This window comes from Corvus kubaryi, unplaced genomic scaffold (genome assembly GCF_017639235.1).
Source record: "Corvus kubaryi isolate FWS band 111438036 unplaced genomic scaffold, C.kubaryi_AGA036_p1.0 37392, whole genome shotgun sequence".
NCBI lineage: Eukaryota > Metazoa > Chordata > Aves > Passeriformes > Corvidae > Corvus > Corvus kubaryi.
The window spans coordinates 11,243,614-11,258,806 of record NW_024581131.1 but is presented as its reverse complement, the minus strand read 5'-3'; the positions used below and the strand labels follow the sequence as shown (position 1 = coordinate 11,258,806).

Here is a 15,193-nt window from a genome sequence, read left to right as displayed (position 1 = left end):
GGCTCCAAGGGAGGTGCAGGTGAGCATCTGCAGGGGTCAGACTCCTCCTGGGGGCATGGCCCGTTTGTTGCAGTGGGACATGGTAAGGGATAAGGCACAAGAACAAGGGTCAGCATCAGCTCCTCCTGGGGGCATGGCCTGTTTGTTGCAGTGGGACATGGTAAGGGGTGAGGCACAAGCACAGGGGTCAGCATCAGGTCTGCTTCAGAATGCTGCCTGCAACCTAGTTACCAAGAAAATTGTAAAACACACCTGCCTAGGAAATGGAGAAGAAACATTTCTGGTTTTGGCACCACATCCCATTTTTGTACTCAAAAATCATGCCAGAAAAGCAAGAAGAACACAGATCCCAAGTATAAGCATGACAGTTATCAGATTATAGTACCCAAAATCTTACGGTTAAAGAGTAGTTCAAGATGAGACTACCATGACTGAGCAGCTTAGATACACTACACACTGGGCTGAGGAAATGTATTGGAATGAAATAGTCAACTACATAGATTTTAATTGCAAAAAACCAATATTTCCTTCTAAAAGAAACCTGTATTTTCTTACAGACATGTAGCAGAATCAAAGTTTTGGATGTTAGTTCTCCAACAGTATGAAAGGCTTACAGTGTATTCCAATTAAATGTTCATTTGTGAGAATACATTGGAAAAACAATTGATTTCTCTCAATTCAAACAATTTATCTGGAGCCAATTTTATCACCTGGGTGTATGTAACACTAAACCACCAACTCTAAAGCAGTAAATAGGAATTTCCTTTAATTATATAGTAACTGATGACAAACTCAGAATCTGCCACGTTGCTTTTACATTAACTCACCTACAAGTAAGTAGCTACTTAGACTTGCAAGCAGAAACACTAGCAACAAGCTACAACAGTTCTATCCTGGCTCTTGCAGCTCATGCACAACTCCACGACCTGTCCTGTGAAGCTACCAGCTAACAATGGACACCAATACCAAATTCTTTTAACAATTTCCCTATAGACAAGCTTTGAAGTTTTTTCCCTTCTTATCTTGTCTGCACTACATTCTTCATATTGCAGCCCTTAGGTAATGAATTTCTACACCAAAGTAGTTCTCAATTCTCAGAACAAACCTATCCAGTGCAGTAACTGAAGCTTTTCTGCCTGCAAATCCATGGTTCAAGAACCAACTGCTGGCACAGAACACCTGAGATGTCTTGGACCATGCTTGTTATTAAATACAGCAAATCAAGGAATAGACTCATTATGTGGCACTCAAACAATTGTCTCCATTCAGAGAGAAATTTTCTCTCTGATCCTCCCTGAACCTTTGGAAGTGTTTAACAATGCAATGCTTACAGACACTTCAGAAAAGTGCTGGAACAGTGAAGCAGCATGAACTAAACTAGACAAGCATTTTTTATAGTGACCTTAATAGTCTGTGCTTGTGTGTGACAACTTGATTAAAAGATCAAATATATTTCCATAAAACTTATATAATTCCTCATAAAGGTTGTCCATGACGACTGAAGAGGAAATGCAAAATTCCTTCTTCAGTCAGTGGCTGATACTCTATTTCTTAGGGAACAGAAAGGAGAATTTCTCTTTCATGGCAAATCCTACAACACCTAAGTACTCTGTAAAAAAAATAGCTTTAAAACATGCTTGAAAATACAGTGAAAAATCTTCTAAAGTCTTTAACTACCTGTAATTAACCCACTAATTTTTGTTGCTCAAACTGAGCTGCATATTCAGAACATCTGGCATTCCTGTAACATCAGTTCAGCCACTTTAATGTGCATATGCACATAAAAAAAATCAGCTCCAGGTCAACTGGCATTTAACATGCAGAAAGATGTATCAGTACTTCCCTTATGATGGTGGTTATACAACTTGCAATTCGTAAATAGATGTCACTCCTAGTAGAAGTCAATCCTATGAGTGGAAGAAGAGTCTTCTGAAATAGAATGAACACACCTGATCCTCAAAAGCCCTCTCATTATTTGTGACAGAGTGCATCTATCCCATTCAGTAGGATAAGCATGAGACTGGTTAGTGAAAAGGAGGAGGAAACCAAAAACATGCACAGAATCACACAACTCAAAGAATTGGAATTAGTTAAACAGCCATTCTTCCTTAAAGTGATTAAGAGTCATTACTCAAGAGGAGCAAGCTCTTGAAGAACAATGGACCACCATAAGGAAGTTTAAAGCTACCTTAGAAGCCTGCAAGTGAACCACTCAAGTAATTACAGCCCTAGCATTAAAAAAGTTACCCACCTCATATATGTCGACATCTGAACAGACTGCAGAGACCACCTGAGACTGAATACAAGACAATTCTGTCCAGGTAAAACCTAGCAGGATCTCAAAGTGCGATTCAGGCTGGCTTGATTATGCAGACTATCCTAATCCTTCAGCATATGCCACAATGAACAAGGTATGCCTTTCAGTAGGCTCAGTGTTGTCAAAAGAAGTGTTCTGAAAACCCAGTGTGAGTCATCTCATTTCAGATGGTTTAGGAAAGGAAGCAGAAAAATGTTTGGGTGAGGCCTAACAGTAATTATGTATTACAGGCTGCTTCACATAGGTACATGTACCTATTTTTTTAATCTGAGAACCTCCCCCAGCAGCTATCATGTAAGTGCTGAATCTCCAAACAGTAGATTTATCTGTCTTGTCAGCGTCATGCTTAATTCCCAGGGAGAAAGAGATATCCACATGGTTACAGAAAGGGTTATGACCACTTTCAGGAAGCTTGTCACTTCATACATAGGTGTTTGATTCCAGAACAAGATTATTTGTAGTTAGTTTTACTTTGCAAAACAACTTGATGTAACATTGCTAGAAACGTGACTGCACATGCTCACACTCATGCAGTAAACTATCATACAGCCACTGCAGTGAACCCCCAAAAAAACCACCTTGTTGTAGCTTCTTTATGTGTTGGCAGCAAGTGTCAGCAGTTACACAGGTTACCCGGGCAGTGGCACCTGTTCTGCTGCATTTACACTGTCACTGCATTGATCAGAGCATCACAGGTAGGTCCAGACACTGCACTGGCAGCCTTAAATGCAGGATACTAATGAACAATGCCAATTACTTCCAAATTAGTGGAAGATAGAACTTGATGACAGCTTTGTTCTAAGAAGGAATGCTCTCTGCGACTTAAACATGTACATAGAAATGAAGAATTTTCTGTCTAGAAAACACTTTCATATGCTATCTTACATTGGACTAAAAATCAGAGACAGCGACATTTTTATCAATAGAACTGTCTGCCCTGACTTTCACAGAGCTAGCACAACAGCTACTGTGTAGCAAGTTGAAGTCCTGGAGTGTTTCAGTCATCCCTCCATTCACTCAGCAGCCCCTCACAACCTAGTACAGGACAGTGTGCTGATGCTCAACTTATGGGATTGTGCTTTACAGTAAAGCAGTGCCACTAACAAATTCACTGAAATTTTTAATAAACTAAAGCCAAAATTATACATTTATGACCTTGGAAAGAGAGTAGTTCTTACCATTATCTGCATTATGTACACAGACTATTGTAGAAAGCCTAAGCAAGACAAGGGAGGGTAACACAGAAGTATCGTCTTGAAGGTTTCTTTACCCAACATCATTACACTGAGAAACCTGCTTTATAGTACACAACTCCTACTCCTGCTTATCAAAACCTTTTCACAGAGTTACATTCTCCCTTCATCTTGACATACTCTGCACAAACTAATAACCTTGCATGAAGTATGCCTTAATAAAAGAGATATAGATTAGAAGAGGAATTCTTGTGGGTTATATTATACTTTGCTCTGATTGGAAAATCATTTGTCAGCATGAGACTTGAGGATGCTTTTTCCTAACAGATCCTGTACAAATATCCATTTGTGATTGAAATACTAAAGTTGCTCCTTATTTTTCCATTACAGTCATTTACTACACACTTACTGAAGAAACGATCCCTAACACAGGTTCTTAAACACATTAACACATTCCATATAATCTTATGAACACTCACCACCTCAAAAGAGCTCACCAGTCCCCAGTCTAATCTTTGAATAGTTTATTCAAACAAAACAAAAAAAAGGGAGGAGGGGCAAGCTACCCACAATAAATTTGTATACTTGGTAAGACAACAAGTAATATAAGGAAAATGCTTTCAACAGCTTCTAGTTGCAAAGAAATCACCCTTATGGCTGGAGCCCATGAAATCAAACTTGCTTCAAACTGAGGGAATATTCAGATGGAGAAATGACTGCATGTTTCTTGCCTTACTATGATTTTAGACAGCCACTACTACGTGAATAGGTGGTATTTCAGCCAGGCCTGGTAAGCTGTTCTTATGGAAGACTAACAGTTTTAGGAGTCACTTATTCCAGAATTAAGCCTTATTGTTCTCAGAAGTTAAATATGAACAGCTGTAAAATTGATCTGCAAGGCCTTTACCACTTATATCTGTAACATTTGCACTGTGCACAAGAGCAAACCTTTTCCAAAATCAGAGCTGTATATATTAGCATGGATGAAATTCATGTGAAATTGCATTTATTTATAAGCATGCCAATGAAGTTTAGGAAAGAAGTTTTAACTCACTTATTTCAGTAGAAACCTGGTCCAGTTTATCTTTTGACCTACTTATTAGAACCACCTTCATCCCACGTTTTGCTAACTGCAAGAAAACAAAACAGGAGACATTAGAATAGCCATAAATCACGTCCAAGTTAGTATCCTAATCAAAGGAATTGCAAAATTCATCAAACATTGCAACAATGTATGACCAGCAAGTCTGAAAAAATAATACAATTTTAAATAGAGACTTGAAGGGGAAAATCAGGACAAATACTTCCATGTTATTTCTTACTTAATTCCCTTCACACCACATTTATTATCTTCTCAGTCATCTAATATAGGTGGATAGGCACATTTATAAAATAGAAAATGAACAGTAGATATTTTACAGAACTTTTACACTAACTCTGTAAGTCAGAGCATTATTATCCATAATGAAGTTTAACATGCCAAGTTAAGAGATCCATGGTCACTTGAACACCTGTGTTGCAACTCAATACTTCCTCCCTTTAGTAAGGCTCCACTCCTACTTTGTACTACTCCTAAGTATTACGGTTAATTTACTTCTGAAACTCTTTTAGAGAAGCTAGCTGTGGAACTTAAGATGTGGCCAGAGCATACCCTGGTCATCAAATCAGACCTACCACTGCAAGTTTAAAATGGGATCTAACAACTCAATTGAAAAGAGTTTGCAGGAAAACAGTTACATATCTGAATTGCTCTGCTGTGAAAACAATGTGACTACTATAAGTAGAAACCAATTCAAAGTGACACTGCCTTTCGGACACTCAAGGCTTACATATAAAAACCACATATGTCGTCATTGCTCCAATAAAACTCCTTCACTGCCTTTGGAAGCTGATGAGAACTGCTCTTCAATGGAATTTTAAAAAACCACAACAGAAAAAGATCCCAACCAACCAACAAAACACACAGACCCAAAAACCTCGAAACACCACAGCATAGTACAGCAACAACCTGAACTGGCTTAAAGCCATCTACTTTTCTAGCAGGAGTGTGCAAACCAGTAGTGATTCTGTGGGAGAGACATATGACAGAGCTCATCAGTGAACTCCGCACTTTACTCCCACATGTGATCTCTAAGCAGTAGAAATCTCCTAGGGTGAGGTGTGGTGAAACCAAAAACACCATAGGAATCACTAACAAACAGCTGCCAGGTTCAGGCTTACAGGCAACTTAAGCTTTCTGCTCCAGGAAATGAGGCAGTGTTACAAGGATTACTGTCTAAAAGTGATGAACACAACCATCCACCTGCAAATAAGCACCTGGCTCACTGGAACACATTTTACATGAAGCCCACAGTACACTTGGAAGGCACCGGGAAGAAGGGAATAGCATTCTCATTCCACAGGATCAAGGCAGTGAAGGCCTTGATTACCTAACCTGTCAGGACAATCTGACAGTAATCTACTCAGAATCCAAAATAACTATGGTCCCATGCGGCAAAAAAGCCCCAGAGATCTTCCTCATGGATGCAAAGCTCCAGTCTGTTGACAGAACAGTTTGCTCTCTTTCAGCAGTCATGACCTTTGGGCTCTCAGACTGCTTCAGTAGGTATCTGGGCATAATGGGAAAGTATCCAGCTGTACTTGTCTCAAAAGCCAAGGAAGTGAAGTGATGCCAACCCATCCCATCAGTGGAACCTCAACACATTTAGAGAACTTCCACCACAAGGGCGAGCTTGAGAGAAACCACTGCTATGTTCACACTAAAGGCATGCACTCTGAGAAGTATACCTGAAATCTGGAAACAGAAACCCATTTGCAAGGGGAATTCTAAGCAGAGAGCACATAAAACAGCCAACAGAAGACCCTGTAACTAGGAACAAATATCACCAAGAGAAGTAATCAAACTTGAAAAAGATACAGCACTTGACAGCAAGTTCAATTAAGGTGCTTGATGCAACTGGACTAGTTTCTGTTGAGCACTCTGCCTTCATTGGTAGAGACCCAGTTGGCTGAAAGGAAACACAATTATCCAAAGAGAGATAACGATCCCTGAGATCAGTTACTAATTACATTTTTATATAGGAATCAAGGAAGACCCACTTGCTTTGTAGATAACCCGTTATTATACTTGTCCCTTTGGCCAATATTCTTAGGGTCCTGAAACGGCCAAATGACAAGACCTTAAAATTTAACATAAAAACTCACCCAGAATAGTGTATGTTGGCAAGATACTCTTGTAGCCTAAGGATTGATGCGTGCAGGGGTCACCATTCTAATGGAGCTGATGAATGGAGGTGTGATTTCCTTAAATGCCATGTTATTGACTACAACATTTTCCACTTCGGTAGCAAAACACAGCTACTGTTTAAACCCTTTCTCTCCAGGATGGAAAACAATGACATTAACAGCCAGCCAAAGCAAGGTTAAAGCTCTTGTTAGAGTAGACATAGCAAGAGATTCTAAAGATGTGATACTAAACAGATGTACATAGTAGAGTACTGCAGAGTATGCAATGGGATCACAACCTCTGGTTTATCACTAGCACACAAATATGGCCAAGATTTAATTTATACTAATGATTTTCAAAAGCAAACAGAAGATAATGATAGAGGGGCAACGAATAGTGACTCCTGACTATATCCTCAAAACATGAAACCTTTCACAAAGGGGTGATCTAGCAATGATAAGGATATCAGTGCTGGGCAAAGATTAAAGGTCTTAGTACTGCAAGAGTGAAAATGTAAAAACAGTTCTCTGCTTGGAAAAGGAAATAATCTACAGAGCAGATTATAACCCAAGAATCCACACACTCATAAAGCTCTTCCATCACTTCCCAGTGAGACCATATCAAACCTTCAAAGAGGCAATTCTCAAAACACACTTACAATTCTCTCAAGTTCCTCCAAGGAAAAGGAAGTTGTCTGCATGACTATAATCATAGCCATCAGGGCCCAAGCAGCCATATGCCAGTGGCATTTATAGTAGCCAGAAGGGAATTTTTAGTAGAAAATCAAGCATCTGCTGGCAGTCTTCTGAAGGTATCTCTAGAGTTAATTTAAAGATTGAGAAGTCTTTTCAGGTATTCCACATTTTGCCCTACATCCACGCTTGACTTTATCAAGTATTCTTCATCCATCTAAGCTGTCAAAGGATGGATTTGTGTTTTATTCTAAATAAATACATAAGTAACAACAATAAATGCAACTCATGAACAGTGTGTTTTATTCTATGGCCCAAGAATGAGTACCTGTACCCTTTGGGGTGCTCTGTGCCTACAGCAACCACTGCAAGGTAGCCTTAATAAACATGGTTTTCCAACAGTATCTCATACTTGTGAAGGCTTTCCTAATGGGGGTTTGAATGCAGGAGTCTACCAGCAGCACACATTCATACTCAAAAGCAGCTTAGCTCTTAGAGACATTCACAGAGACATTCTTAGAGACAGAATATAAAGCAAGCTGCAGTTTTATTCACCCAGTAACATAACGTACAGATCCTGAAACTAATCTCCCACAACGTTCAGGGGGTGTCTCCACACTAGAGGGCTTCCTCCTGACAATGCTCTGCTGTGGGCACAGTGACCTCCTTCCACTTGCTCTCGACAGTTAAAATTAAGTGCTGCATCCTTTGCTTCAGTGCCATGTAACTGGGATATCTGGCACGTATGAACTATGAGCAGTATGCCAGGATCAGGCACTGTTGGCACCAGGCTTAATTCCTTTTGCAGCCAACTCCCCTTTCTTGAACCAGTAGTGTGAGGTACTACTTCCTACAAAGTAGAAAGGAATTTGGGGGCTGGGGGTGCAGGTAGCAGGGTAAGGCACATCAGGACAACAGGAAATCCGATGGATGTGGACTACCCATGAAGAGGAATGCCATTTTCCCTGTGGGCTTTGCAAGACAAAAAAAAAAAACATCAAGAAAAAGGGAATCTCTCACAGCTGATCTCACACAAAATCATGCCGGTGTTTCAGAGAACGTGAAAATTAGTACAGACAGGCTCACTTTGGTAATAATACTGAAGTTTAAAGTTATTTTTGCTATAAATTGTTGTAGTCAGCACTATTTGTCATTATGTTCCCTGGGCTTATAGGCTAAATTACCCCATACTAACAGGCACTTTCTGTCTTAAGCAATACATTCCAGTATATGAAATATATTTGGAGCCCACATACCCATCAAGAGCAAAAGTACAGTGAAAGAGATTAAGGTAAAATCCAGCTTCAGAGACTTCATGAACTACAGGAAATAATTGGAACATACTGCTGGCAGCTATAAATGCCATTTAGTCAGTACCTGAAGTACCAAAAGGAAATACCAAGGGCTGAGAAAGTTAAAATCCTTTAAAAACTAAAAAAGTTAGAAATAAAAACTGAAAGATAAGGTAAGAACAGAAAATATAATTAGCAAATAAAAGAAACTAACAAAAAGAGATACAACTTTTGGCTGGTTACCAGAGTGAGGCAAGGTGGGAGACTTCTTTCTCCACAGATACCTATGTTAAGAGAAAGTGAGGAGATATGATGTGCAGCTTTAGAGAGTTGAGACAGCTTAACATATAGCCAAGAATCAAGACAGACTTCCAAGTGGTAAGAATTCTTACCTCTTCTGCATAGGCTTTTCCAATCCCATCAGTAGCTCCTGTGACCACTGAAACAAGAACAAAAAAAGACAAATCTACATTAGTTGCTTCACAGAAGTAACTGCAATGGGCGTGCTCTTTTGTAGGCTGTTAAAGTACTCATTCCAGACAAAAACACATCCAAGCCTCTGGAATAGGTGCACAACTTCTATGAAATCGCTTTAAAAACTCACACTAAAACCTTTCCATAGGTAAGAAAGGAGAGAAAGAGATAGAGTTAGGAGCCTAACGTGTTTCAAGAATTCAGCACCCCTTCTCACACCAGTCCTCTGTCCTAATACACTTCTTGAGAAGCTTTGTGGACTAAGAGACATTTCAAGCCATTTAACTAAAAAAAGCTCATTTATGACTATTAAACCAGCTGTCAACTTATATAGTCTACAGTAAAATAAAAAGTATCTCCAAGCCTGTAAGCATCCTAGAAAACAGATTTTAGCAACAGCTGAACAACAGTTCTGTGTTAGTGCTCCTCCAGCAGATTTCAGATCCCTTTGACCATTGTGCTCACCAGCAGTGAGTATGAGTGACTGATCCAGGCATCAGTTGCAAGCTGGGCTTCTACAGCTTAAACTTTCTCACCTGTGGGTGACTGGATCTGTGTCAAGCTTCAAGTCTTTCTAGGATTCTTTTCCACAAGCTGAGAAGCTGTGAGTGACTCAACATGCCATTAGTTTGACAGATTATTCCAGGGCTCTCACCACACTAGTAGCTGACCATCTCAGTAAATTCCTCCATACAGGAACTGCTTTTCCAACCACTTTTTAAGCAAGTACATTCAGCACCACTTTTTTTCTCTCTTAGCTTTTTCTTCTCACCAAACCCAATGCCTAAACATCAACATCCTTACAATTTTACCTCTTCTGTCTAACCTCATTCACCTGTCTCTGCTCTCACTCTCCAAGTAGCCACAGAATATACTGGATTTTTTCTGTTTGTCCTTTTATCAGATCAGAACAGCTTATTGCTGAACATAGCCACAGCCAAATTATTGGACTTGTTCAATGCTTCAGAACAGTGAACTGGGAGTGTTAGTTTAACTCTCAGGTCAACCTCTACCTGAACAAAACTCACAGCAGACAGAGGTGTTGCCTGGCATTGGGATTCAGCAATAACTTTCCTTCAGAGCACCGGAAGGAGACGTGTGCAGATGATTTGATTAGTTACTGCTTGCAGATCCCCTCGAACAGTTGGCATGCAAACTGCAGCCAGAATATTTCTGTTTGAGTAATAACAGCTAGGAAATGCTGTAACCACTTCAGTCTCTGTGCCTGCTATCTATAAATAAGTGGATGTAATAACAAAAGATGAAACTGCCAGCGAAGGTCCTATTTGAGCCTGAATGGTCAGGCAACAATTCAGAAACAGACTAGAAGGAAAGATCCAGTCATGTCCCTGATTTAACTGAGATTCACAGATGACCACAGATGAAGGTACACACACACAGGTTTATCCCTTCCCTGGTTTCAGGGTTTATTTGCAAGATGCCATAACTCCAGCATGATAAGGATAGGCATACTGCACACATGGGATGCTCCAGCTACTGAACAGAGCTCTGGCTGCTGCACTGTCAGTGCCAGGGAATTTTACTGAGAAAACCAAGTGTCTGTGTCACACTGCTTTGCCACTTCCTATTCAGCCACCATTAGCGAAGTGTGAGTGACGGTTTTGGTACAGAAACAACGCCACGTAATGAAAGGTGAAGCAAGGGTCCAAATGACCAAAAAAAAAAAAATCAGACTTCGGGGAATAAATCAAAAATACATTCCCAGGAGCCCATTTCCTGCAACCAAACTTGTACCAATATTGTTACCCATTCAGCCAGATGCACCACAGCCCTACAGGACAGCACCATCCCTTTAGTTCAAGGACTAGCAAGCTTCAGTTTCAGCCTTGCTGACCCGGGATTCACATTATGCATTATCACACAAGTCATTGTTGCTTCAGCAAAACAATGAAGCAAACAGGAGTACAGTGAAAACATGTACCAAGACCCCTCCCCACCAGGATCACAACAGTAGCTGGACAAGTTCTAAGCTGACCCAATGTGGAAAACATTCAACTTCAGTGACTTGGTGAAAGGGGTTGTTTCCTTCACTATAGTTAGTGAGGCACCTAAAGAAGAACCATTCCCTGTAACACTTAGAGATTATTTCTTCTCCTTCCAACTCAGAATTTATGGACTTAATGGTTTTATTCCCAGATAACAAGCTCAGCATTTTAAAATACTGCTTTCGGACACTGCAAGTTGTTCCACTTCTACCACCTGCAGCCAAAAATGCATGCTCCAAGAGGCAGGGACTCCAAAAAGCACCTGTAGCCCTTTAAAGGCCTAGTAAAGTACAAGTAGTTTCAGTCAAGGATATTTACTCATTTATTGAATCCATTGCTTAGGTAAATGGTAATGGAATCAGCTGGAGTGCGAGATATAAGCTGAAGATAAGGGATTTCTAACTGAAGTGTGAGTAACAGAATGGGTTTTTTCCTTTTATAGGCCCTAGTTCAAATTAAAATAACCTGTAGTCCATAGGTTAAAGTACCCTCCAGAACAGAATGTGAGAAATTTAAACAAATCTGATGTAGATAAAAATTACAAAATCCCATCAGGAAATAAGAAGTGCTTGAGCCATCACCTACAGAAACAGACTCCTGGCTGATACACATCCCTGTTTTGCTTCTGCTGCAGGTAAAGGCATACACATCAGGATAAAGTAGGCAGCTAGTTTTTCTTAGCAATAAGGGAACTCCTCACCAGATGACACTGAGACCATCATTTAATTAGTGCTTCCATGTGGAAAAGGATAACTGTCTTCAGCTCTGTGCTCTCACACCATCTTGAAGGACAAACACAGTACAAGGACTGCTTTCCAATGAATAACCTAAACCCCATTTTTTTCAGGCCACACTTCTCTTCCTAAGGCCCTTTGAGAGAAGCCACCTGGCTCAGTTCCCTCCCATTCAAAGCAAATGGATTTTCCATCTACAGCTGCGCTGGTGGAGGGCCATCGAGGTCAGCACCCATGGACTGCAATGGGAAACATGCACTAACACAGACCTGGCCTGCTGCTGACCAGTAGCACCCAGTTCAGCCAGCTCTGGTTACTGCCCATTTATGGGATCCTAGTGAGCAGTCTGGAGGGTCAGAAAGGCTGCCCTGACAGGAATCTGCCCGAGCAGAAAGCAAAACTTAGACCCTACATTGTAAAAGCAGGGAGAAGAGGTGGGGTAAAGGCAACCAATAGGACCAACATTGCAGAAGTCAAGATTCAGCCACCTTATCTTCCTCCACATTTTGGATTACCTAAATCTTGTACTTTAGCAAGTCACTTACAATTTTCATATTGATTACATTCATCTCTAGCTTGCATACTGGAGCCAAATGCTGCAGTTTCAACCACTCCAAAGCTGCGTCAGTTTAACTAAATTTCTGCTATCAACTTGATGTGCCCAAGCTAGTTTGACTCCAAGTGTGGATTACGCTTTTGAATTCTGTTTCTTCTACAGACTGCCTTCCAGCAAAAGTTACAGACTGACTGCAGTTGGCAGAGCTTAAAGAAGGCAAAGCAAGTAGGATAGAAATAAGTTATTGTCTATACAAGAAAGCTGCACCAGGACCTAACTGTGATTATACACATTTACTCAGTAGTCAGACTAACTGTAGTAGCTTCCCACTTCAGCCATCTGCTGTCTCCAGGAGAGAAGCAAGAAGAGTGCCCAGGCAACTTGTGTGTGAGCCCACCAAGTAAATGTTTGCCTGAATGGAAGCTGGTATTGTAGCATTGGCTGATTTTAGAAAAAGAAGTCAACACCCATCTTTGCCTTTTCCCCTACAGCCCCAAAAGTAAGGGGACAAAAAATAAGGAAAGGTATCCAGTAACGTGACGTACCTTGAGAACAGCTCACTCTTAATAAATCAGTACATGCACTCGCATTGGGCTGGAGATGTTCTGCCCTGGGAAGTTCCCACTGGCCAGTCTTCAGCAGGCTTGGACACATGGTATTTTGCAAAATAATTAGTCCTCACCTGGAACAGATCCCCATCTGAAGAGCCTTTTTTCGACACTAGCATATGCGTAGCTAGAGAGCTGACATATACATCCTCTTCTTTAAGTTCAAAATAAACCCATCTAAAAATTCCTGTTCTGAGTCAGAGTCCATAAAGCCTGGCCCTAGTGACTACAGCACACTGAAAGGAACATCTCTTGCTCTTCTAGGAAATGACACTTTGGGAAAGACTTGCATAATCATTGTTATAATGGGTGACAGATGTACATATGGTCTCATCCTCTAGTCCTGGCTTTCATTTCAGTTTTGCATCAATAGTCATATTCCAACAGACCCTACACTGTTCGAAGTGGTAGACAAGAAGTCAGAAAGCTGATAAAACTAAAATCACTACTCATGCTAGCCACTAGTGTACACCATGTTAGTACAAATGACTGTGAACCCACCCATGCTTTGGATGCAGTGATAGGGTACAAAAAGAAACTGCCAAGGTAGTATCAAGGCCTCCAAACAATGAGAGCAGTATGGGGCATCATCTGCTCACACTGCTGGAGGAGGTTATGCCAGATGTAGGCTGTAGATATTACAATTACCGTTGTGTATATACACAAGTTATCAGCACAAGATTGCAAATCAGCAGTTAAATTTTTTATTACAGTATTATCCTTAATACATAATGTAATCATTTCCCTAAATCACCAAAATCTTCACCTCAGGACAGTATAGCAGCTTTGCCCTAACACCTGTGCCAGAATTTTGCTTCCTATGTGGTTGTGGGGAGAGAATAATGAACACCCCCCCCCCCACACTTTTCAACTCCCACTTTAATAATGTATCTTTGACCTCTTACAGTGATCTCTTTCATTTAAGATACAGCTACACAGGCATTCACCACAGCTTCTGCTACTAGAACAGTTATTGACAGACACAACTCACTAATACTCTATACCTTAATACCACCTAGCCAACTTATCTCCTAGTGCTTCTCAGCTTTTGTCACACATACAACAGGTAGGATGTAGTTCATAAGCATTGGCAACATTTCCTGGCCAGTACCAAACTCAGGGCAACCCTTGACAAAGTTAGAAAACTCACCAGTCAGTGAGATGTGTCATCTTGCATGGAAAGGGAACAGCTTTCCTGTCATTAAAAAAGCCATAGACCAAGGCTGGGGAACACGTGCCACCAGACAGTGACTTTAGTCTAGAAGATTAAAACAACCAGTGGTACTTTGGGGGATAAAAATGTAGACACTTCTCCAGAAGCCTTACAGAAGGGTAAATACACAAATGTTTCCAATAGCACCTGCATCCTTCAGAAATCCCACAGCCCATGGCTAAATACAAGAGATAAAGTGCCACCAACAGAGTGGGAACTCACATGTTCTTTCTGCTTATAAGAAGTAACAGCCACTGTGTTGCCAAATAAGAGGTCACAAAAAAATATCTACCACCTTCTAAGAGGTATAATAGAGGTGTATTCCTTGCTCATAAAAGCAGGACTACCATTCCAGAGCCAGGCAAAAGCAGAACCCAGCAGCCCAAGGCAGTCTGTTTTGTGACTAAAGTGAGTATTCAAGGCCCGGGGAGAACATTTTTACCTGCTTCTCATGCAGCCAGGACATCTTAAAACAAAAGCAAAGAATGGTGCAGTAAAGCATGAGGCAGGCATGTAGAAATCATCTCGTCTCACGCTGGGAGCAAGGACCAGTGTTGACACAGGGAGAGGGAGCAACAGCAAGCATAGAAAATTCTACTGCAGTTCTGCAGAGCAATCACGCTGAAACAAGATTATAGATTCGTGACTCCCCAACTCAAGGTTAGACTACAGTGAAAAAAAACTTAAAGAGATCAAGCCTGCCTTCAGACACAAACACGTTTTCCACAGCAAAATGAACTTTTGAGATGCCTAATAGAGATAAAGCACAGAATACTTTTATCCATATTGCCTCTAGCAAACAGCATCAGGCATACTCCTTGCAGTGCTTTGACTACCTGCACAATGAAGCTAGCAACTATTATGCATGTTCTCTACTAGTCC

At 40.7% G+C, this 15,193-nt stretch overlaps 1 protein-coding gene across 1 annotated transcript in view; it reads right to left on the bottom strand.

Moving 5' to 3' along the window:
- HSD17B12 (hydroxysteroid 17-beta dehydrogenase 12) overlaps positions 1 to 15,193 on the bottom strand; it is an 84,836-nt gene that overhangs the window by 43,018 nt on the left and 26,625 nt on the right. Inside the window, exons 2-3 of the mRNA XM_042038454.1 lie at positions 9,113 to 9,159; positions 4,565 to 4,640 (exon numbers count right to left, since the gene is read on the bottom strand). Coding sequence (XP_041894388.1) covers positions 4,565 to 4,640; positions 9,113 to 9,159 — 123 coding nt within the window. The remainder of the gene's footprint in view (positions 1 to 4,564; positions 4,641 to 9,112; positions 9,160 to 15,193) is intronic.